This window comes from Carcharodon carcharias, chromosome 13, assembly GCF_017639515.1.
Source record: "Carcharodon carcharias isolate sCarCar2 chromosome 13, sCarCar2.pri, whole genome shotgun sequence".
NCBI lineage: Eukaryota > Metazoa > Chordata > Chondrichthyes > Lamniformes > Lamnidae > Carcharodon > Carcharodon carcharias.
The window spans coordinates 123,428,145-123,450,856 of NC_054479.1; the positions used below are offsets into that span (position 1 = coordinate 123,428,145).

General features: G+C 46.1%; 1 protein-coding gene across 3 annotated transcripts in view; it reads left to right on the plus strand.

The window, feature by feature from the left end:
- hcls1 (hematopoietic cell-specific Lyn substrate 1) overlaps positions 1–22,712 on the plus strand; it is a 58,365-nt gene that overhangs the window by 23,686 nt on the left and 11,967 nt on the right. For 2 of the 3 annotated variants that reach the window (XM_041203383.1, XM_041203385.1), the window contains 7 exons: positions 2,136–2,265; positions 2,776–2,886; positions 8,307–8,361; positions 8,787–8,897; positions 14,207–14,317; positions 19,715–19,825; positions 21,217–21,272. In XM_041203383.1, the coding sequence (XP_041059317.1) occupies positions 2,136–2,265; positions 2,776–2,886; positions 8,307–8,361; positions 8,787–8,897; positions 14,207–14,317; positions 19,715–19,825; positions 21,217–21,272 (685 nt within the window). The remainder of the gene's footprint in view (positions 1–2,135; positions 2,266–2,775; positions 2,887–8,306; positions 8,362–8,786; positions 8,898–14,206; positions 14,318–19,714; positions 19,826–21,216; positions 21,273–22,712) is intronic. The other variant, XM_041203384.1, reaches the window with a different exon arrangement.

Here is a 22,712-nt window from a genome sequence, read left to right on the forward strand (position 1 = left end):
AGACTTGCGGATACACCAGGGGCTTCAGGGAGTGAACCAGCCACCTCTGCCCTACATATGATTCCCACACCACTTGGTTGACTGGCAACCCATCTTGTAGCACAAGCAGCTGCTTATTCAGGAAGGAAGCCCACCATTACCTTCTCAAGGGAGCTAAAGACCCCATCTTCCAGCTTCACCCACACATCCCATGTACAAATCTTATAAAAAATATGAGGCAACTGAACAAGAGGGGTCCAGGGTCAGGGGGCAAAGGTTGAGTTTGGGCAGATGTCAAATACTTGCTTGCGCACAGGAAGATTGACGGCAAAATGGGGTTGGTAGGAAGGGTGACCAAGGAGAGGATTTGGGCCCTTTTAAGGAAACAGCTAGGGGCTTTCGTGAAGAATCAGTGGGGCTGAAATTGTGGAAGGATAGGATTAAATGGGCTGAAAGGCCTTCGATGTCCAATGTAAGGCATTGAGCTGTCACTGTGTATGGATTTTGGCACAGTCCTGTGCTGGAGAGAATTAGATGCAGCAAGCATCAGGATATCCGAATCCTGGCATTTGAACATCATGCCAAGTGGGCCCTGAACAAAGGGAAAGGGAGGAAGCAGAAAGGGAGAGAGTGTGCGGATAGAGGGGTACCCCAGGGAGCGGTGCTGGGACCCCAGTTATTCACAATATATATTAATGATTTTGATGAGAGAATTAAATATAATATCTCCAAATTTGCAGATGACACAAAGCTGGGTGGGAGGGTGAGCTGTGAGGAGGATGCAGAGATGCTTCAGTGTGATTTGGACAAGCTGAATGAGTGGGCAAATGCATGGCAGATGCAGTATAATGTGGATAAATGTGAGGTTATCCATTTTGGTGGCAAAAACAGGAAGGCAGATTATTATCTGAATGGCTATAAATTGAGAGAGGGGAATGTGCAACGAGACCTGGGTGTCCTCATACACCAGTCGCTGAAGGTAAGCATGCAGGTGCAGCAGGCGGTAAAGAAGGCAAATGGTATATTGGTCTTGATAGCCAGAGGATTCCAGTACAGGAACAGGGATGTCTTGCTGCAATTATACAGGGCCTTGGTGAGACCACACCTGGAATATTGTGTGCAATTTTGGTCTCCTTATCTCAGGAAGGATGTACTTGCTATAGAGGGAGTGCAGCAAAGGTTTACCTGACTGATTGCTGGGATGGTGGGACTGACATATGAGGAGAGATTGAGTCGGTTAGGATTATATTCGCTGGAGTTCAGAAGAATGAGGGGGGATCTCATAGAAACCTATAAAATTCTAACAGGACTGGACAGGCTAGATGCAGGAAGGATATTCCCGATGGTGGGGGAGTCCAGAAACAGGGGTCACCATCTGAGGATACGGGGTAGACCATTTAGGACTGAGATGAGGAGAAATTTCTTCACCCAGAGAATGGTGAGCTTATGGAATTCGCTACCACAGAAAGTAGTTGAGACCAAAACATTGTACGTTTTCAAGGAGGAGTTAGATATAGCTCTTGGGGCGAAAGGGATCAAAGGATATGGGGAGAAAGCGGGAGCAGGCTATTGAGTTGGATGATCAGCCATGATCATAATGAATGGCGGAGCAGGCTCGAAGGGCCGAATGGCCTACTCCTGCTCCTAGTTTCTATGAGAGTGATGTAACTTAAATCCTTTCTCCATTCCCCTTGCTCCACTTGCAAGTTGCTCTCCTCCTGCTCACTTGGTCTCTCCTGTCTGACTCGAGGGTCTGGACAAGGTGTCTGCTGCTCTCAAACCAGCCGTGGGGGGATGTGGGCACCTTTCCCCATCCTCTCTAATGTGTGGAGGTGTCACTCGCAGACTTCCTGCTGCCACAGAAACACTTATGGAGCTGAGAAAACTGGGACATGGGCTGAAATTTCTCCCAGACAAAGGGGATGAAGGGGCCTTCTCCCTGTCTGGTGAGGTCAGGTTGGTGCAATGGACATTCCCAACACCTAGACTTGGTTCATTCTCTAGCTGGGTGGGTGGGATAAGGGTAGCTCTGGTCCTTTGCCTCTTAAGCTCACTGAAACATCTACCAAACATCTCAATTCATAAACTGATTACACAATCCAGGAAAACACTGTCCCGATCCTGAATAACGGGGTTCTGTGGTTTGTTTTTTGCAGTGTCCATGAGCTGAGGCAGAATGTCTCAAAAGATCATGAGACCATAAAGAAGAAGGAGCTGGATGAGGGTTCGAAAGCGTCGTATGGTTATGGTGGGAAGTTTGGGGTTCAGAAGGATCGTATGGACAAGGTACTTGGTCATTCCAGCTTTTCTGTGCTCCCAGTTTCCTTTCATGTCATTAGATATGAAAACCTGGATTGTGAACTTCATACATTGAACCATTTGTAAGTGCAGAATGTGCTGGGACAGGAGAGGCAGCCTTCCAGAACAGGAGCTTCCTGTAACAGGAGAGGTGGTTTTCGAACACCTTCTAGAACAGGAGAGGAAGTGCACGAGAACAGGGGAATGCCAGGGCGATGTGGCGGTCATATTGTATGCTTGCCAACGCCCCTAGCAATGAAATTTGGGTGAGCAGGGAGTGGTGGGAGAACTGGGAGGGATGGGTGAGAAGGGAGTGATGGATTGGCTCCATTAACTGTCCATGCCGGCTGTAATTTTACCAGGACTTGAGCACAATAGCTTGAGTACAATAGATCCTTTTGAACGCTGGGGTTGTGCAGTCCCAGTGGAACGTAGTCACTGGGGACTGATGGACATGTTGTGTGCATGCTGTAATTCCTGGTATCCCTCTTCTCCCAGTCTGCCTTAGGAAATGAGTACGTAGCAGATGTTGCAAAACATTCATCACAGACCGACGCAGCCAAGGGATTTGGTGGGAAGTTCGGAGTTCAAAAAGATCGGACGGACAAGGTAAGGATAAAAAGGGACTCTGCAGCTGTTGTTAACCTGTGGAGAGGTAAGATCCAATATGACGGCAGAATCGAGCAGACCCAACACTGACCTGAGCTCTGATCCAGCCCACAGAGAGGGATGGCAAAATGTGGCAGATGGAGTTTAACGTGGATAAGTGTGAGGTTATCCATTTTGTTCAGAAGAATAAAAAGGCGACTTATTATTTTAAGAGAACCTTCAGAATGCTTCAGTGCAGAGGGATCTGGGTGTCCTCGTGCATGAATCACTGAAAGCTAGTATGCAGGTACAGCAGGTAATAAGGAAGGCAAATGGAATTTTGGCATTTATTGCTAAAGGAATAGAGTATAAAAATGGAGGCGGTTCAGAGGAGGTTCACTAGATTGATTGCAGAGATGCGGGGCTTGTCTAATGAGGAGAGATTGAGCAATTTAGACCTATACTCGCTAGAGTTTAGACGGATGAGAGGAGATCTAATTGAGGTATATAAGATACCAAAGGGGATAGACAAAGTTGACGTGGAGCGGATGTTTCCCCTTGTGGGGCATTCTAGAATGAGAGGCCATAGTTTTAGGCTAAGGGGTGGTAGATTTAAATCAGAGATGAGGAGGAATTACTTTTCTCAAAGGGTTGTGGATTTGTGGAATTCACTACCTCAGGGTGCAGTGGATGCTGGGACGCTGAATAAATTTAAGGAGGAGATAGACAGATTTTTAATTAGTAATTGGTTGAAAGGTTATGGGGTGAGGGCAGGAAATTGGAGTTGAGGCCGAAATGAGATCAGCCGTGAACGTATTGAATGGCGGGGCAGGCTCGCGGGGCTGAATTGCCTAATCCTGCTCCTAGTTCTTATGTGGGAGCTGTAGTTTCTGACTGCCATCAGGGTGACTCAGCTGACAGCTTGAGTTCTGTCACTTCAGCTGTCAGCAGGTTTCACCAGCACATACTGGTTACAGAGGCTGGAGGGGAGAGAAATAAAAGATCACACAGGGTCTTATCTGATGTTTAATATTGATTGTTAAAACATTAATGAGGGAGATTTACTCTATATCTGACTCAGTGTGCACCTGCCCTTGGTGGATATGCGGGATGAGGATATGGAGAGAGGGTGAGTAGGGGGAATGAGGAGATGGAGACAGGGTGGGTAGGGGGAATGAGGATTATGGGGAGAGGATAGGTAGGAGGAAATGAGGATATGGGGAGAGGGTGGGTAGGGGTGATGGGGAGAGGGTGGGTAGGGGGAATGAGGATTATGGGGAGAGGATAGGTAGGAGGAAATGAGGATATGGGGAGAGGGTGGGTAGGGGTGATGGGGAGAGGGTGGGTAGGGGGAATGAGGATAAGGGGAGAGGGTGGGTAGGGGTGATGAGGGATATGGGGAGAGGGTGGGTAGGGGGAATGAGGAGATGGAGAGAGGGTGGGTAGGGGGTTAAGGAAATGGGGAGAGGGTGGGTAGGGGGGATGAGGATATGGGGAGAGAGTGGGTAGGGGGGATGAGGATATGGGGAGAGGGTGGGTAGGGGGAACGAGGAGATGGAGAGAGGGTGGGTAGGGGGGTAAGGAAATGGGGAGAGGGTGGGTAGGGGGAACGAGGAGATGGAGAGAGGGTGGGTAGGGGGGTAAGGAAATGGGGAGAGGGTGGGTAGGGGGAACGAGGAGATGGAGAGAGGGTGGGTAGGGGGGTAAGGAAATGGGGAGAGGGTGGGTAGGGAGAACGAGGAGATGGAGAGAGGGTGGGTAGGGGGGTAAGGAAATGGGGAGAGGGTGGGTAGGGAGAACGAGGAGATGGAGAGAGGGTGGGTAGGGGGGTTAAGGAAATGGAGAGAGGGTGGGTAGGGGGGTTAAGGAAATGGGGGGAGGGTGGGTAGGGGGGATGAGGATATGGGGAGAGGGTGGGTAGGGGGAATGAGGAGATGGAGAGAGGGTGGGTAGGGGGAATGAGGAGATGGAGAGAGGGTGGGTAGGGGGAATAAGGGTATGGGGAAAGGGTGGGTAGGGGTGATGAGGGATATGGGGAGAGGGTGGGTGGGGGGATGAGGATATGGTAGAGGGTGGGTAGGGGGAATGAGGAGATGGAGAGAGGGTGGGTAGGGGGAACGAGGAGATGGAGAGAGGGTGGGTAGGGGGAATAAGGGTATGGGGAAAGGGTGGGTAGGGGTGATGAGGGATATGGGGAGAGGGTGGGTGGGGGGATGAGGATATGGTAGAGGGTGGGTAGGGGGAATGAGGAGATGGAGAGAGGGTGGGTAGGGGGAACGAGGAGATGGAGAAAGGGTGGGTAGGGGGGTAAGGAAATGGGGAGAGGATGGGTGGGGGGATGAGGATATGGTAGAGGGTGGGTAGGGGGAATGAGGAGATGGAGAGAGGGTGGGTAGGGGGGAAAAAGGATTTGGGGAGATGGTGGGTAGGGGTGATGAGGGATATGGAGAGAGGGTGGATAAGGGGGATGAGGATGTTTTGGGGAGATGATGGGGATGAGGATATGGTAGAGGGTGGGTAGGGGGATGAGCGATATGGGGGAGGATGGGTAGGGTGATCAAGATATGGGGAGAGGGAGGTAGGAGGAGTTGAGGATATGGGAAGAGGGTGGGTAGGGGTAATGAGGGATCTGGAGAGAGGGTGGGTAGTGGGGGTGGAGATATGGGGAGAGGGTGGGCAGGGTTGATGGGGGAATATGGCGAGAATGTGGGTAAGGGTAGTGAGGAATATGGGGAGAGGGTGGGCAGGGGTGATGGGGGAATATGGGGAGAGGGTGGGTAGGGGGGAATAAGGATTTGGGGAGAGGGTGGGTAGTGTTGATGGGGGAATATGGCGAGAATGTGGGTAAGGGTAATGAGGAATACAAACATACGAATTAGGAGTAGAAATAGGCCACTCGGCCCTTTGAGCCTGCTCTGCCATTCAGTGAGATCATGACTGTTCTGATTGTTACCTCAACTCCATATTCTGGTCTACCCCTATTAATCTTTCACCCCCTTGCATATCAAGAATCTATCTAGCTCTGCCTTAATATTCAAAGGCTCTGCTTCCACCAGCCTTTGAAGAAGAGAGTTCCATAGACTCACAACCCTCTGAGAGAAAAAGTTTCTCCCCATCTCTGTCCGAAAGGGCAACCCCTTATTTTTAAACAGTGACCCCTAGTACGAGAGTCTCACACTAGAGGAAATATCCTCTCCACATCTACCCTGTCGAAGTGCCTCAAGATGTCATATGATTCAGTCAAGTCGCCTCTTACTCATCTAAACTCCAGCAGACACAAGCCTAGCCTGTCCAACCTTTCCTCGTAAAACATCCACATATTAGCCTAGTAAACCCTCTCTGTCTGAACTGCTTCCAACACATGTATATCCTTCCTTAAGGAGACCAATACTGTACGCAGTACTCGAGATGTGGTCTCACCAATGCCCTGTTGAACTGAAGCATAACCTCCCTACTTTCGTACTCAAATCCCCTCGTAATAAATGGTAACATGCTATTAGCTTTCCTAATTACTTGCTGTACTTGCAAACTAACCTTTTGCAATTTGTGCACTAGGACACCTAGATCCCTCTGCATCTCAGAGCCGTGCAATCTCTCACTATTTAGATAATATGTTTCCTTTCTATTTTTCCTGCCAAAATAGACAATTTCACACTTTTTCACATTATACTCCATTTTCCAGGTCTTTTCCCACTCACTTAACCTACCTATATCCCTTTGTAGTCTCCTTGTGTCCTCTTCACATCTTACTATCCTACCTATCTTTGTGATATCAGAAAATTTAGCAACCATACTTTCGGTCCCTTCCTCCAAGATATGAGGAGAAGGTGGGAAGGGTGATGAGAGTTTTGGAGAGAGGGTGGGTAAAGGTGACTAGGGATATGAGGATTTTTAAAAATTCATTCATGGGATAGGGCTGTCACTGGCCAGACCAGCATTTATTGTCCATCCCTAACTGCCCTCGAGAACTGAGTGGCTTGCTGGGCCATTTCAGAGGGCATTTAAGAGTCAACCACATCGCTGTGGGTCTGGAGTCACATGTAGGTCAGATCAGGTAAGTACAGCAGATTTCCTTCCCTAAAGGACATTAGTGAACCAGATGGGTTTTTAAAAAATTCATTTACGGGATGTGGGCGTCGCTGGCTGGGCCAGCATTTATTACCCATCTCTAATTGCCCTTGAGAAGGTGGTAGTGAGCTGCCTCCTTGAACCACTACAGTCTATGTGGTGTAGGTACACCCACAGTGCTGTTAGGGAGGGAGTTCCAGGATTTTGACCCAGCAACAGTGAAGGAACCACGATATATTTACAAGTCAGGATGGTGTGTGGCTCATAGGGGAACTTGCTGGTGGTGGTGTTCCCATGTTTCTGCTGCCCTTGTCCTTCTACATGGCAGTGTTCATGGGTTTGGAAGGTGCTGCCTGAGGACCCTTGGTGAGCTTCTGCATTGCATCTTGTAGATGGTACACACTGCTGCCATTGTTCATCAGTGGCGGAGGGAGTAATGTTTGTGGATGTGGTGCCAATCAAGTGGACTGCTTTGTCCTGGATGGTGTCAAGCTTCTTGAGTGTTGTTGGAGCTGCACTCGTTCAGGCAAGGGGAGAGTATTCCATCACACTCCTGAATTGTGCCTTGTAGATGGTGGAAGGCTTTGGGGAGTCAGGAGGTCAGTTACTCGCTGCAGGATTCCTAGCCTCTGACCTGCTCTTGTAGCCACAGTATTTATGTGGCTAGTCCAGTTCAGTTTCTGGTCAATGGTAACCCCCAGGATGTTGATAGTAGGGGATTCAATGATGGAATGCCATTGAATGTCAAGGGGCGATGGTCAGATTCTCTCTTGTTGGAGATGGTCATTACCTGGCACTTATGTAGCGTGAATGTTACTTGCCACTTCTTAGCCCAAGCCTGGATATTGTCCAGGACTTGCTGCATTTGGACATGGGCTGCTTCGGTATCTGGGGAGTCACGAATGGTGCTGAACATTGTGCAATCATCAGTGAACATCCCCACTTCTGGCCTTTTGATGGAAGGAAGGTCCCTGGTGAAGCAGCTGAAGAGGGTTGGACCTAGGACACTACCCTGCAGTAATGTCCTGGAACTGAGATGATTAACAACCACAGCCATCTTCCTTTGTGCTAAGTATGAAAATCAACAATGGTTTCACGGTTATCATTAGACCTTTAATTCCAGATTTTTTATTGAATTCAAATGTCACCATCTGCCGTGGTGGGAGTTGCACTCGGGACCCCAGAGCATTACCCTGGGTCTCTGGATTACTAGTCCAGTGACAATACCACCATGCCACCAGAGTTGTTAAGTGAAACCGGGCCATTTTTCCTTTTCCTGGTCCTACATGTTTGTTTCTTCTGCGCTGACCTGAATTTGGTGACTCCTGTGGATTATTACTGTACTAATTCAATCTCTTGTCCTTCTCTTGCAGTCTGCCATGGGATATGAGTACAAAGGAGAAGTGGACAAGCATGCTTCACAGAAAGGTAAAGTGTGGCCTTATTCCCAGCCAATCTGGGGAGAGAGGCCACAAGGAAATGATCAAGAAATTCCACACTTGTGATGGGATTGAAGTCAAATCCGCACTTCATTATCTGCGATGTGTTGCTCTCTGTATTTACCTGAATGTGCATCACTTTCTGTATTTACCTGGTTTTAAATTACATTCTGCCTTTACAAGGATGTGTGTTACTTTCTGCCTTTACCCAGGTGTGTGATACTCTCTATATTTACCTGGCTGTGCGATACTCTCTGTATTTACCCAGCTGTGCGATACTTTCTGTATTTCCCTGGGTGTGCGGTATTCTCTGTGTTTACCTGGGGGTGTGAAACTCTGTGTATTTCCCCAGTTGTGCAATATTCTCTGTATTTGCTGTGGCTTGATATCCTGTGATACCTTCATCTCCCTCAGATTATGCGAAAGGATTTGGTGGGAAATACGGAGTTGAAAAGGATAAAGTGGATAAATCTGCTTTGGGATATGATTACAAAGGAGTGACTGAGAAACATGATTCACAGAAAGGTATGTTCATTTGACAGCATCCTCCCACTCGCACAGAATGGAACGTCCCTGACCTACTCCTGTCTAATTGCAACAGAATTGTACCTCATAGGAACAAAGGACCTGGAGTAGGCCATTAATCACAGAATCACAGTGCAGAAGAGGCCCTTCGGCCCATTGAGTCTGCACTGACACGTGAGAAACACCTGACCTACCTACCTAATCCCATTTACCAGCACTTGGCCCATAGCCTTGAATGTCATGACGTGCCAAGTGCTCATCCAGGTACCTTTTAAAGGATGTGAGGCAACCTACCTCCATCACCCTCCTAGGCAGTGCATTCCAGACCGTCAAGCTTGTTTCATAGGAGGAGGAGGAGTAGGTCAATTACTCCTTCCAGCCTGTTGGACTATTCAGTTTGATCATGGCTGACATGTATCTCAACTCTATTCACAGAATCACAGAGTTTGTTACGATACAGAAGGAGGCCATTCGACCCACCATGTTTGCAATGCTCTCCAAATGAGCATTATGACTTATTGCAATTCTCCTGCCTTTTCCCCATACCCTTACACATTGTTTTTATTCAAATAATCATTGAAAGCTCTCTTGAATGCCTCGATTGAAGTGGCCTCCACCACACTTCCAGGCAATGTATTCCAGACCCGAACCACTCTCTGCATGAATTTTTTTTTTCTCACATCGCATTTGCTTCCTTTTAAAATTGTTCTAAATCTGTACCCTCTCATTCTCGATCCTTTTATGAGTGAGATCAGTTTCTTCTTATCTACTCTGTCCAGCCCCCTCAAGATTTTGAACACCTCTATCAAATCTCCTCTTAGCCTTCTTCTCTCCAAGGAGAACAATCCCAACTTCTCCAATCTGTCTTCATAATTGATGTTTCTCAACTCTGGAATCATTCTTGTGAATCTCTTCTGCAATCTCTCCAATGTGTTCATATCCTTCCTGTAGTGTGGCACCCAGAACTGTACACAATACTCCGGTTGAGATCTAACTAGTGTCCTATACAAGTTCAGCATAACCTCCTTGCCCTTGTACCTATGCCCCTATTAATAAAGACCAGGATACTATATGCTTTATTAATTGCTCTCTCCACTGTCCTGATTAGTACTGGCTCCAGTTCTGGGGTAGAAGGGAGCTGTTCCAGTGGGACAGGCTTCATTTGAACCGTGCTTCGACTCGTGTCCTGGTGAACCGAATAACTAGGGCTGTAGAGAGGGCTTTAAACTAAATAGAGCGGGGGGAGGGTTCTGGAAAGGGGATATGTAGGCTTTCAAAGCGAAAGGACATGGCGGCCTTGCAGGGCAACTATTTAGGTAACTATACCCAGAATGTGACAGGAAGGGACAGAGTGTACAAACATAAAAAAACAGCAACAAATAGGGTCAAAGGGAGAAAAAATGGTAAAATTAATGGCCCTTTACTTAAATGCACATAGTATTCAGAACAAAATAAATGAATTAATGGCATAAATAGAGGTTAATGGGCCTGATCTTATAGCCATTATGGAGACATGGTTACAAAGAGATCAAAACTGGGAACTAAATATTCAGGGGCATGTGACTTTTCGAAAGGACAGGCAGGAAGGAAAGGGTGGTGGGGCAGCTTTGTTAGTACGAGATGGAATAAGTACAATAGCAAGAAAGGATCTTGGATCGGAAAATGTAGAATCCATATGAGTGGAGGTAAGAAATAACAAGGGGAAGAAGACACTAGTGGGAGTAGCCTATAGGCCCCCTGATAGTAGCTATAGTAGCTATACTGTAGGACAGAGAATAAATCAAGAGGTAATGAGGGCATGTGAAGAAGGGAGTACATTAATCATGGGTGACTTTAATCTTCATGTAGATTGGGAAAATCAAATTGGCAGAGGTAGCCACGAGCAAGAATTCATAGAGTGTATTCGGGACAATTTCTTAGAACAATATGTTGTGAATCCAACCAGGGATCAGGCTATTTTGGATCTGGTAATGTGTACTGAGGCAGTTTTACTAAATGATCTCAGAGTAAAGAATCCCCTAGGAAACAGTGACCATAATATGCATGGTAGAAGTTAGCATTCAGTTTGAGAGTGAGAAACTTGGGTTGGAACCAACTGTGCTAAACGTAAATAAGGATAAGTACAATGGAATGAAGGCAGAGTTGGCTGGAGTGGACTGGGAAGGAGTTTAGCATTAAAGACGGTTGATGAACAATGGCAGACGTTTAAAAAATAGTTCATGACTCTCAACAAAGATATAGCCCAGTGAGGAAGGAGGGTTCTAGGAAGGGGATAAACCAACCATGGTTAACCAAGGACCTTAAGCACAGTGTCAAGTTGAAAGAAAAAATATACAATGTGGCAAAGATTAGTGGTACGCCAGAGGATTGGGAAAGTTTTTAAAACCAACAAAAGATGGCCCAAAAATAGTAAAGACGGATAAAATAAACTTTGAGGGTAAACTAGCAAGTAATTTAAAAATGGACAGTAAGAGTTTCTTTAATTATATAAAAAGGAAGAAAGAGGACAAAGTGAACATAGGCCCCTTAGAGAATGAAGCTGAGGAAATAATAATGGGGAACCAGGAAATAAAAGAGGATTTGAATAAATACTTTGCTTCAGTCTTCAGGGAAGAAGATACTAATAGCATTCCAAAAATATTACATAATCAAGGGGTAAAAGTGGGGGTGGAAATAAATACAATAACTATTACTAGAGAAAAAATACTCGGGAAACTAATGGGGCTAATGGCCAATAAGTCTCCTGGACCTGATGGGTTGTATCCTAGGATATTAATGGAAGTAGCTACAGAGATAATGGATGCACTGGTTGTAATCTCCCAAGAATCCTTAGATTCTGGAAAAGTCTCAGAGGATTGGAGAAGGGCCAATGTAACACTCTTATTCAAAAAGGAAGGGAGACAAAAAACAAGTAACCATAGGCCAGTTAGCTTAACATCTGTCATTGGGAAAATGTTGGAGTCCATTATAAGGGCTGTAACAGCAGAGCATTTAGAAAAATGTAATCAAATCACACAGATTCATGGCTTCATGAAGGGGAACTCATGCCTAACAAATTTATTAGAATTCTTTGAGGAGGTAACAAGTGGGATAGATAAAGGGGAACCAGTAGATGTAATATGTTTGGATTTCCAAAAGGTATTCGATAAGGTACTACACATAAGACTACTTAATAAGATAAGAGCCCATGGTGTTGGGGATAGTATATTAGCATGGATAGAGGACTAGTTAACTAATAGAAGACAGCGAGTTGGGACAAGGGGGGCATTTTCGGGATGGCAACCTGTAGCTGTGGAGTGCCACAGGGATCAGTGCTGGAGCCTCAATTATTTACAATATATATGAATGATTTAGATGAGGGAGGTGAATGTATTATTGCCAAGCTTGCAGATGACACAAAAATAGATGGGAAGTCAAGTGGTGAGGATGACACAAGAAGTATACAGAGGGATATAGACAGATTAAGTAAGTGGGCAAAAAACTTGGCAGATGGAATATAACATGGGAAAATGTGAGATTATGCACTTTGGCCGGTAGAACAGAGGAGCTGAACATCATTTAAATGGAGAAAGACTGCAGCAGGCTGCAGCACAGAGGGATTTGGGAGTGCTTGTGCATGAATCACAAAAAGCTAACATTCAAGTTCAACAGGTAATTGGGAAGGCAAATGGAATGTTGGCCTTTATTTCAAAGGGAATGGAGTATAAAAATAGGGAAGTTTTGCTAAAACTGTGCAAGGCACTAGTTAGACCACACCTTGAATACTCTGAACAATTTTGGTCCCCTTATCTAAGGAAAGATATACTGGCATTGGAGACAGTGCAGAGAAGGTTCACTAGGTTGATCCCGGGAATGGAGGGATTTTCTTATGAGGAGAGATTGAGTAGGTTGGGCCTGTACTCATTGGAGTTTAGAAGAATCAGAGGCGACCTTATTGAAACATATGAGTCTCGGGGCATGACAAGGTAGATGCTAAGAGATTGTCTCCTCTTGTGGGAGAGTCTAGGACCAGAGGGCATAATGTCAGAGTAAGGGGGCACCCATTTAAAAGAGAGACAAGGAGGAATTTCTTCTCTCAGAGGGTAGTCAATCTGTGGAATTCTTTACCACAGAGGGCTGTAGAGGCTGAGATAGGCAGATTTTTAACCAGTAATGGAATCAAGGGTTATGGGGAAAAGGAATGAAAGTGGAGCTGAGGATTATCAGATCAGCCATGATTTCACTGAATGGCAGAGCAGACTCGATGGGCCGAATGGCCTATTTTTGCTCCTATGTCTTCTGGTCTTATAGGTCAGACAGTACCTCTGGTGGGAGAAACCAAGTTAATGCCTGGAATTCAATGCAAGAAGCTGAAGTCCTGCTGTCGGAGCCAAAAGCAGCAGACGAGTATGCTTCGGCGGTGGTGGGACCCTGGTGGTGGTTGTCACTGGGGCTGCCGTCCTATTAAGGACAGTGGCCCATTCCTAATATCTGCTAGCTTAGCCAGAGTGTCAGCAGCTCAGCAACCTCAGCAACATCACTGGTAACAGTGGCTATAGCTGGGGTTGCACCTGGACGGCATTTTGATGGCTGGGTGTCCTCATAGAAAGGTAAGTGGTGTTGGGTTTGCTGGGGGTGGGGAGGAGAACTTTGGCAATGGACCGGCAATACGATCGCCACAGAGGTAGCCATTTCCACAACTGAGCCTTGCAATGGACCATAGAGAGCCCAATTAGGAGGCCCACAACACCTATGATGCCCACTGAGAGGCTGCCAGGTTCCACAGGGTGGTCTCTCCACATGGTGGCAGGCCCTCCCAACTTAGTCAAAATGCCCACAGAGTCAGGAAGAGGCCCTTAATTGGCCACTTAGCTGGCTGAATTGGGCTGCTGGTGGGTGGCCAATCAGCCACCTTTCTACCACTGTCAAAATGGCATGGAGATGGGAATTAATCGAGCATGCCACCTGATGTCTCCCCGCCCCATTTTGTCAGCCTTCCTACTTCCCAGCCCATCCCTGGCGGGCTGGTAAAATAACCAAATGATTGACCTGAAATGTTAACTCCATTTGTTTCTGTCTCCAAAGGGTTGTTAAGATCTGAAATGCGCAACCTGAAAGGGTGCATAGAATCAGATTCCATATGAACTTTCAAATGGCAATTGGATATGTACTTGAAGAGTAATAACTTACATCATTATGGGAAAAAGCAGAGTTGTGGAATTCAATTTGACATCTCTTTTAAGAGTCAGCATAGCCATGACATCCAAATAGTCTGTGACACTCTATATTTACTTTGGTTTGATATACTGTGATATTTCCATCTCCCTCAGATTATGCCAAAGGATTTGGAGGGAAATATGGTGTTGAAAAGGACAAGGTGGATAAATCGGCTATGGGATATGACTACAAAGGAGTAACTGAGAAACATGATTCACAGAAAGGTATGCTCACCTCCCACCTACTCACACAGAATGGTACCTCCCATTCCCACCCACTCACACAGAATGGTGCCTCCCATTCCCACCCACTCACACAGAATGGTGCCTCCCATTCCCACCCACTCGCACAGAATGGTGCCTCCCATTCCCACCCACTCGCACAGAATGGTACCTCCCATTCCCACCCACTCACACAGAATGGTACCTCCCATTCTCACCCACTCACACAGAATGGTACCCCCCATTCCCACCCACACACAGAATGGTACCACCCATTCCCACCCACACACAGAATGGTACTTCTCATTCCCACCCATAGATTCAGGGAATTGTTCTGGTGCAGAAGGAGGCCATTCGGCCCATTGTGTCTGCATTGGCTCTCCAGATGAGCATTATGACCTAGTGCCATTCTCCTGCCTTTCCCCCATAACCCTGCACATTGTTTCTATTTGAATAACCATCTAATGCTCTCTTAACTGCCTCAAATGAACCTGCCTCCAACACATTTCCAGGCAATAAATTCCAGACCTGAACTATTCGCTGTGTGGAAAAGATTTTTCTCATATCGCATTAACTTCTTTTTTAAATCATTCTAAATTTGTGCCCTCTCATTCTTGGTCCTTTCACAAGTGGGATCAGTTTCTGTTTATCTACACTGTCTAGCCCCCTCATGATTTTGAACACCTAAATCAAATCTCCTCTTGGCCTTCTTCTCTCCAAGGAGAACAGTCCAATTCCTCCAATTTATCTTCATAACTGAAGTTTCTCATCCCTGGGATCATTCTTGTAAACCTCTTCTGCACTGTCTCCAATGCGTTCATATCCTTCCTAAAGTGTGGCACCTAGTATCCTATACAGGTTCAGCATAACTTCCTTGCTCTTAAACTCTATGCCCCTATTAATGAAGCCTGGGATGCTAACTGCTCTCTCCTTCTGTCCTGCCATATTCTATGATCAATGCACATGTACACCCAGGTTTTTCTGCTCCTGCACACCCTTTAGAGTTGTACTCCTTATTTTATATTGTTTCTCCACGTTCTTCCTACCAAAATGAATCACCTCATCCGTCTCTGCGTTGAACTTCATCTGCCACCTATCTGCCCACTCCACCAACTTGTCCATGTCCCTTTGAAGTTCTGCACTGTCCTTCTCACAGATTACAATGCTTCCAAGTTTTGTATCAACCGCAGACTTTGACAGTGTCTCCTATACAGCAAGATCTAGATCATTAATATATATCAGGAACAGCAAAGGTCTCAATACCGTCACCTGGGGAACTCCACTACAAACCTGCCTCCAGCCCGAAAAAATCCATTAACCATTGCCCTCTTGTTTCCTATTATTCAGCCAATTTTGTATCCATGCTGCTACTGTCTGTTTTATACCATGAGCTATAATTTTTTCTCACAAGTCTGTTGTGCATCACTGTATCAAATGCCTTTTCAAAGTCCATGTACATCACCTCAACAGCATTGCTCTCATCAACCCTCTCTGTTACCTCTTCAAAAGCTAGTTAAACATGATTTCCACTTAAGAAATCCATGCTGGCTCTTCCTAATGAACCCACATTTTTCCATGTGGCTACTAATTCTATCCCAAATAATTGTTTCAAGGAGCTTCCCCACCACTGAAGTTAAACTGACTGGTCTGTAACTGCTGGCTTATCCTTAAAACCTTATATGAACAAGGTCGTAATGTTTGCAATTCTCCAGTCCTCTGGCATCTCCTCTGAGTCTAGGGGAGACTGAAAAATTATGGCCAGTGCCCCTCAATTTCCACTGACTTCCTTCAACATACTTGGATGCAGCTCATCCAGTCCCAGTGCCTTGTCAACTTTAAGTACTTACAGTTTATCCAATACCTCCTCCTTAACAATTTTGAACCCTTCTAGTGACAGAGTTTCCTCCTCTGTCACCATGGCGTGGGTAGCATTTGCTTCCTTGGTAAAGACAGACGCAAAGTGTTCATTTAACCCCACAGCCACACCCCTTGCCTCCACGTGTAAATCCCCTTTTTTTGTCCCTAATCGACCCCAATCCTTTTACCACCCTTTTACTATTTATGTGCCTGTAGAAGACTTTGCGATTCCCCTTTAAGTTGGCTGCCAGTCTTTTCTCATAATCCCGCTTCGCTTCCCTGATTTGCTTCTTCACCTCTCCTCTGAACCTTCTGTGTTCAGCTTGGTTCTCAATTGTATTTTCTACCTGACACCTCACTCATAAGCACACGTTTTCTTTTTTATCTTAATTTCTATTTCCCTTTTCGTCCAACGAGCTCTGGATTTGGTTGCTCTACCTTTTCCTTTTGAGGCAATATACCTTGACTGTGTTCAAACCATTTCTTCTTTGAAGGTAGCCCATTGTTCAGCTACAGTTTTACTCATCAGCCTTTGGCTCCAGTCTATCCAGCCCAACTCCATTCTTGTCCCTTTGAAGTCTGCACTCCCCCAGTTAATCATCCTTACTCTGGATTGCACATTGTCCTTTTCTATAATCATCCTAAACCTTATAATACAATGATCACTGTCTCCTAAATGATCCCCCACTGACACTTGATCTACTTGGCCCACCTCATTTCCAAGAACTAAGTCCAGCAGTGCCTCATTTCTTGTTTGACTGGACGTATACTGCTTTAGAAAATTCTCCTGAACACACTCTAGGAGCTCTTTCCCCTCTCTGCCTTTTACACTATCAATATCCCGGTCTATTTGGGTAATTAAAATCCCCCATTATAACTACTCTTTGAACCTCTTTGTAATTTCCCTGCAGATTTGTTCCTCTACATCCTTCCCATTAGTTGGTGGCCTACAGACTGCACCAAGCAATGCAATTGCACCTTTTTTATTCCTTTGCTGTAGACAAATTGATTCTGTCCTTGAACCCTCTGGGACATCCTCTTTCTCTAGCACTGCAATGCTCTCCTTAACCAATACCACCACCCTCCTCCTTTTCTTCTTTTTCTATATTTTCTGAACACCTGGTACCCAGGAATATTTAACACCATCCTGCCTTTCCTTGAGCCAGGTCTCTGGTATCACTACAGTATCATAATTCTGTATGGCAATTTGCACCTGTAACTCCCCAATCTTAGTTACTATACTCCATGCATTCACTACATGCAGTATAACCTGATTTAGACTTCATTACTTTCTCCCTTATTCCAACCTATTAACTTAATATTCTTTATTCTAGTGCCATCTGTCTCTCTCAGTATTTTGTGCACCTTGGTATTACTCTAATATTATCTCCTTGTCCCTACAGTCCTGCCGAGTTAGTTTAAAGCTCCCACAACAGCACTCGCAAAACGCCCCACAAGGAACCCATCCGGCTTTTACAGGTGCCATCTCCCCCAGAGCCAGTCCCAGTGTTCCTGGGATCTAAAGCCCTCCCTCCTCATCATCTTTCCAACCACCCATTCATCTGCTTTATCCTCCTATTTCTGTACTCACTTGCAGATGGCACTGGGAGTAATCCGGAGATTACTACATTTGAGGTCCTGCTTGCTAATTTTCTACCTAACTCCCTAAATTCTGATTGCAGGACTACATCCTCATTCCTACTTAATTCATTGGTACCAACGTGGACCACAACCTCTGACTGTTCACCCTCCCCCAGGAGAACATCCCTGCAGCCGCTCGGTGACATCCTTGACCCTGGCACCAGGGAGACAATACACCATCCTGGGGTCACGTCTACAGCTGCAGAAATGCCAGTCTGTTCCCCTAACTAATGAATCCCATGTCACTATTGCTCTTCCTTTCTTCCCACTCCACTCCTGTACAGCCGAGCCTCTCGTGGTGCCACAAACTTGGCACTCCTCTGAGAAATCAATCCCCTCATCTGTATCCAAAACTGAAAACTGATTAACAAGTGGGACCCCAGGGGACTCCTGCACTCCCTGCCTGTTTCGCTTGGACTGCCTGGTGGTCACCTATTCTCTTTCTCCCTCCATGTTCCTAACCTGTGGTGTGACCACCTCTCTGAGCATGCTACCCATGTAGCTCTCAGTATCCCGGGTGTGCCACAGTGAGTCCAGCCACCGCTCGAGCTCTAAAATCTGGAGCTCAAGTTTCTGCAGCTGGCGGCACTTCCTGCCCATGTGGTCGTCTAGGACTTCCCACATATCATAGGACATGCATTCCTCACAACCAAGCTACCCTGCCTGTCTTAACTTCCCTTATGTTAACTTTATTTTACTTTGTTTACGTACATTACTGGCCCTGACTGCCCCTTATTCTTAGTGTTTCTTACTCAAATCTAAGTAGCTGCTTTAAAAATAATATGCCTTTCTAATTTACAACTGTTTAAAGACACTCCCGAACAGTTTCTTATCAACCAACGAACTTACAGTTTTCCTGTGATGTCACTGTTCGATTTTTTTTTTTCAAACCCAGCTCCGAAGGTGAGGTTTACGCCCAGGTCTGTTTCTGCTCAGCTGCTCCTGCTCCCAATTTAGGATAATTCCAATGTATACCACACTTCTTTCATCCATGCACCGATTTCCCACATGAGCTTAATTCACTACTCACTCGGTCTCCGTCTCACTCCAGCATTGTCGCCTGTCTCCTCATGTGGCCCTTACCACTCACACAGAATGGTACCTGCCACACCCACCCATTCACACAGAATGGTACCTGCCACACCCACCCATTCACACAGAATGGTACCTGCCACACCCACCCATTCACACAGAATGGTACCTCCAGCTCTCACACAAATACCTTCCATGTGCCCCCTCCCCTGGCACCAGAATTTTGGTTTCCACTCCCTGAACAAATCTCTCTGATTGCTTCAACCAATTTCTGATCATTTTAGCGTTGTTGCGCCAGCTCACTGCAGCCTCGGGAAGCGATCTGAACTCACTTGTTGTTAGGGTTTCCAAAAGTGATTCAATTTATTCCTGGAGGCTTTCATCACATGGACTTGCCCCCACGCTCCAGCTATTACTCAGCCAACACACCCATCCCTGTGATGTATGTCCTACATCAAGTGGAAAGCAGAGACTCATTACCCGATTGAATTATGTTTGACTGTCTGCCAAACAGCCTTTTGTTCCCCCATTTTCAATATTTTTATATGTGGTAAAGAGACATGTTCAAAGTAAGTGGCAACAAAAGAAACAAACTTTTTTTAATGTCCCGATGATTTTTCTCCAGTGTTGCACATAGCAATGTCCTGGAGATTGATCCTGAATTCCTGAAGACTCCACACCAAGCTTGGAGGGTTGGAAGTCCCACTTGTGTAACAGCATGGAGGAGATTTATCGGCTGTACTGGTGTCCAGCTGGAAGAGGTGAACTCTCGGACTGTTCACCTCTTTTCACCTGAACCCATCTCCCACTCATGACTCAACCTTTAGCCCTTGGCACTAAGAATATGAGACTGATACAATTACCTTACAGATTATGCGAAAGGATTTGGAGGAAAGTTTGGAGTACAGAAGGACCATCAGGATAAAGCTGCCCATGGTTGGGATCATAAAGAGGATGTGAAGCTTCACGAATCACAGACAGGTGAGGGGCTGAGTGGACAATGTAGCAATAAATGAATGGAAAGCAGGCATACTAGCCCCTCCCCTAGTATGGGTGATCCCAGAAGGTAGCTAGCAAGTGACCAATGGTGAGGCTGGCAGATTCTCTCCCATGTCCTAATTGATCTTCAGTGATGTGAAACTTCAGTCAACTCTGTTTACTCCCTAAAAACAGCCACTTCCCCATGGTCAGGATCACTTGTATCCTGAGGGTGCATGCTGGGGGGGCCATTGAAGGCACTGTGTGTGTGCTCACCTTGGGCAGGAGGGGTCACAGCTCGTCCTCCTGGGTAACTTTGGGATGAGGGTTAGTTCTAAGGGTGGGGTAGGTTGGGCTTGGATGTGAAGCGGGGCAGGGCTCGTGCAGCAACTGGATGTTGTACTCTGTTATCTCTGCAAAGAATTTTATCAAGCTAGTTAAACACACCTTAACCTTTTGGAGTTCATGCTGACAATTTTTAAGTATATTTTCTGTGGTGTGTCTCCCCCTGGTAGACACGGTGAGCCATTTAAATCTCTATTCAGTTCAGCGGGACTGTAAGATCCCTTTTGGACGGGATAGGCTGTAAATTCCTGGCCTGGATGTTCTGCTATTGTTTGTTTTACTAGGGATCCCATTGCCTTTCCTATCACTGACATTAAACCTGACTGGAATACAGTTCCCATTTTTCATTGTTTCTCCCAGTTTGTACATTGGAACAACATTAGCTGCCCACCAATCCCTTGGCACTATCCCCTCTTCTGTGGATGGAGTCAAGAGGTAATTAGATGTGTTTCCGATGATATTGTGGTGGGTCTTGGCTATTCCCTTACACAAGGAGCTGTAGACCATGATAATGCTGTAAAATCCCAGACCTTTCCCAAATACTCATCTGGTATCATTAGGATACACAGATCAGTCATGATCTAATTGAATAGCGGAATAGGCTCAATGGGCTGAGCGGCCTTCTCCAGTTCCAATGTCACTGAGCCATGTTGAAGGCCCTGTGTTCAACCCTTGGTCCATGCTGGGTTAGCCAATCTCAGAGCACCACCACTGACCTCAGTTCCCTGGAAGCTGAGGCAGGGAAAGATCAGACAGAGTTCTTGCTCCTAACCACTATCTAGAGGGGCCTTCTAGAGTTTGTCTGGGAGCAGACATTGGCTGAGAATGGGGTCCAGATTGGTTGCAAATTCATCACCATAATCAAATAGCTTGGTGTTACTTGGGCGAAGGAGGGCTATGGGTGATTGTGAAACTGTACCCAACGAGAGTCAGTGCCCTCGGGAAGAAGATGGATGGAAGTGAGGGCAGGAAAAAGCTCCTGTGCCATTAAGCTGGTTGCTTTGGTAATGGTTTTTGTTATCTCTCTGTTATTTTCCCTCATTCTGTAGATCATGCCAAGGGCTTTGGTGGGCGATATGGGGTACAGCAGGACCGGATGGACAAGGTAGGTCCTCACAGACTGTGAACTCCACAAGATGCTCTCTGTAACAAAGCAAGCCACGGTCTCAGAGCCACAGATCTTCCCCCTTCCCTGAGTCCTCCTTCCATCCAATAGCCTGAAAACCCAGGCTTGGCTTCACAACTTCTTGATTTACTTCACTCCTTTCTTCCTTGCTGCTGTCCTGCACTAAGAACCTTGACCCTTCACATCAGTGTCTCAACGGACTAGAAACCTCAAATATTCTGATACTTTGCACCAATAGCCAGGATTGACGTTGCAACATTTTCATGGCAACAATATATCGATGGTCATCTAGATATTTGTACCTCTTCTAGGACACAGTCAGATCAGCCATGATCTTAATTAAATGGCGGAGTGGGCTTGATGGGCCAAATGACCTGCTCCTGCTCCTATTTCTTATGCTTTTATGATCGTCATACTTTCTGCTGAGATAAATTTTCAAATTCTTCTCCACCGTCAACCTTTGAATAACAGTTTGGCTCAGTTGGTAACGGTCTTGCCTCTCAGGATATTAGGATCGAGCCCCAACCCAGGACTTGAACACATGACCTGGGCGGACATTCTTGTCCAGTACCGAAAGGGGTGCTGCGCCACTGGACAAAATGTCAAACTGAAACCCAGCATAAAGGATTATCATTAAAATGGGAGCGCACAAAATTGGAGGTGACCTTGTGACATGGATTGGAAATTGTTTGTTGGGTAAGGAGACACGGGCTGAGATTTTCCAGCTGCACCGTAGCGGGACCCACCACCAGTCCATTGACTTTCCACAGGACCGGATGATCCCGGGGACGGGTGGGGCTGGAAAACCCTGCCCACGGGATAAAGGGAATGTTCTCTGATTGGTGGGATGTGGTGTGCCCCAGGGTGTGCCTCAGCTTTTTCCCATATTCATCAATGACTTGGAGAAAAGAATAAAGAGTTGTTTCTGGAAGTTTGCTTTTAACACCATGTTAGGAGGCACAGTCAGTTTACAGTTTACAAAGGTACATGGTCAGATTGAATTTGCATAATTATAACAGATAGGAGTTTAATGTGGGGAAGTGTGAGGTCATCCACTTTGGATCTGAGTAAAACAGTTCAGAGCATCTTCTTAATGGGGTGAGACAAGCTGTGGAGGAGCAAAGGGATTAAGGTATCACTAAAAACTAATACAGAGGTACAAAAAGCAATCAAAAGGCCTTATCTCAAACTGGTTGGAATACCAGTGGTGCTTCAGTTTTACAAAGCCTTAGCCAATCCCAATCAGGAGTATTTTACCTAGTAACCTTGGTGTGGGCAGATTCAGCAGAATATATCAGGGCTTAAAGGGTTAACAATGAGGGCCTATACTTGGCTTGTATTCCCTTGAGTTTAGAAGATTGTAGGATGATCTAATTGAAGTATTTAAAATGAGAAAAGGATTCAGTAGGTTAGGTCCAG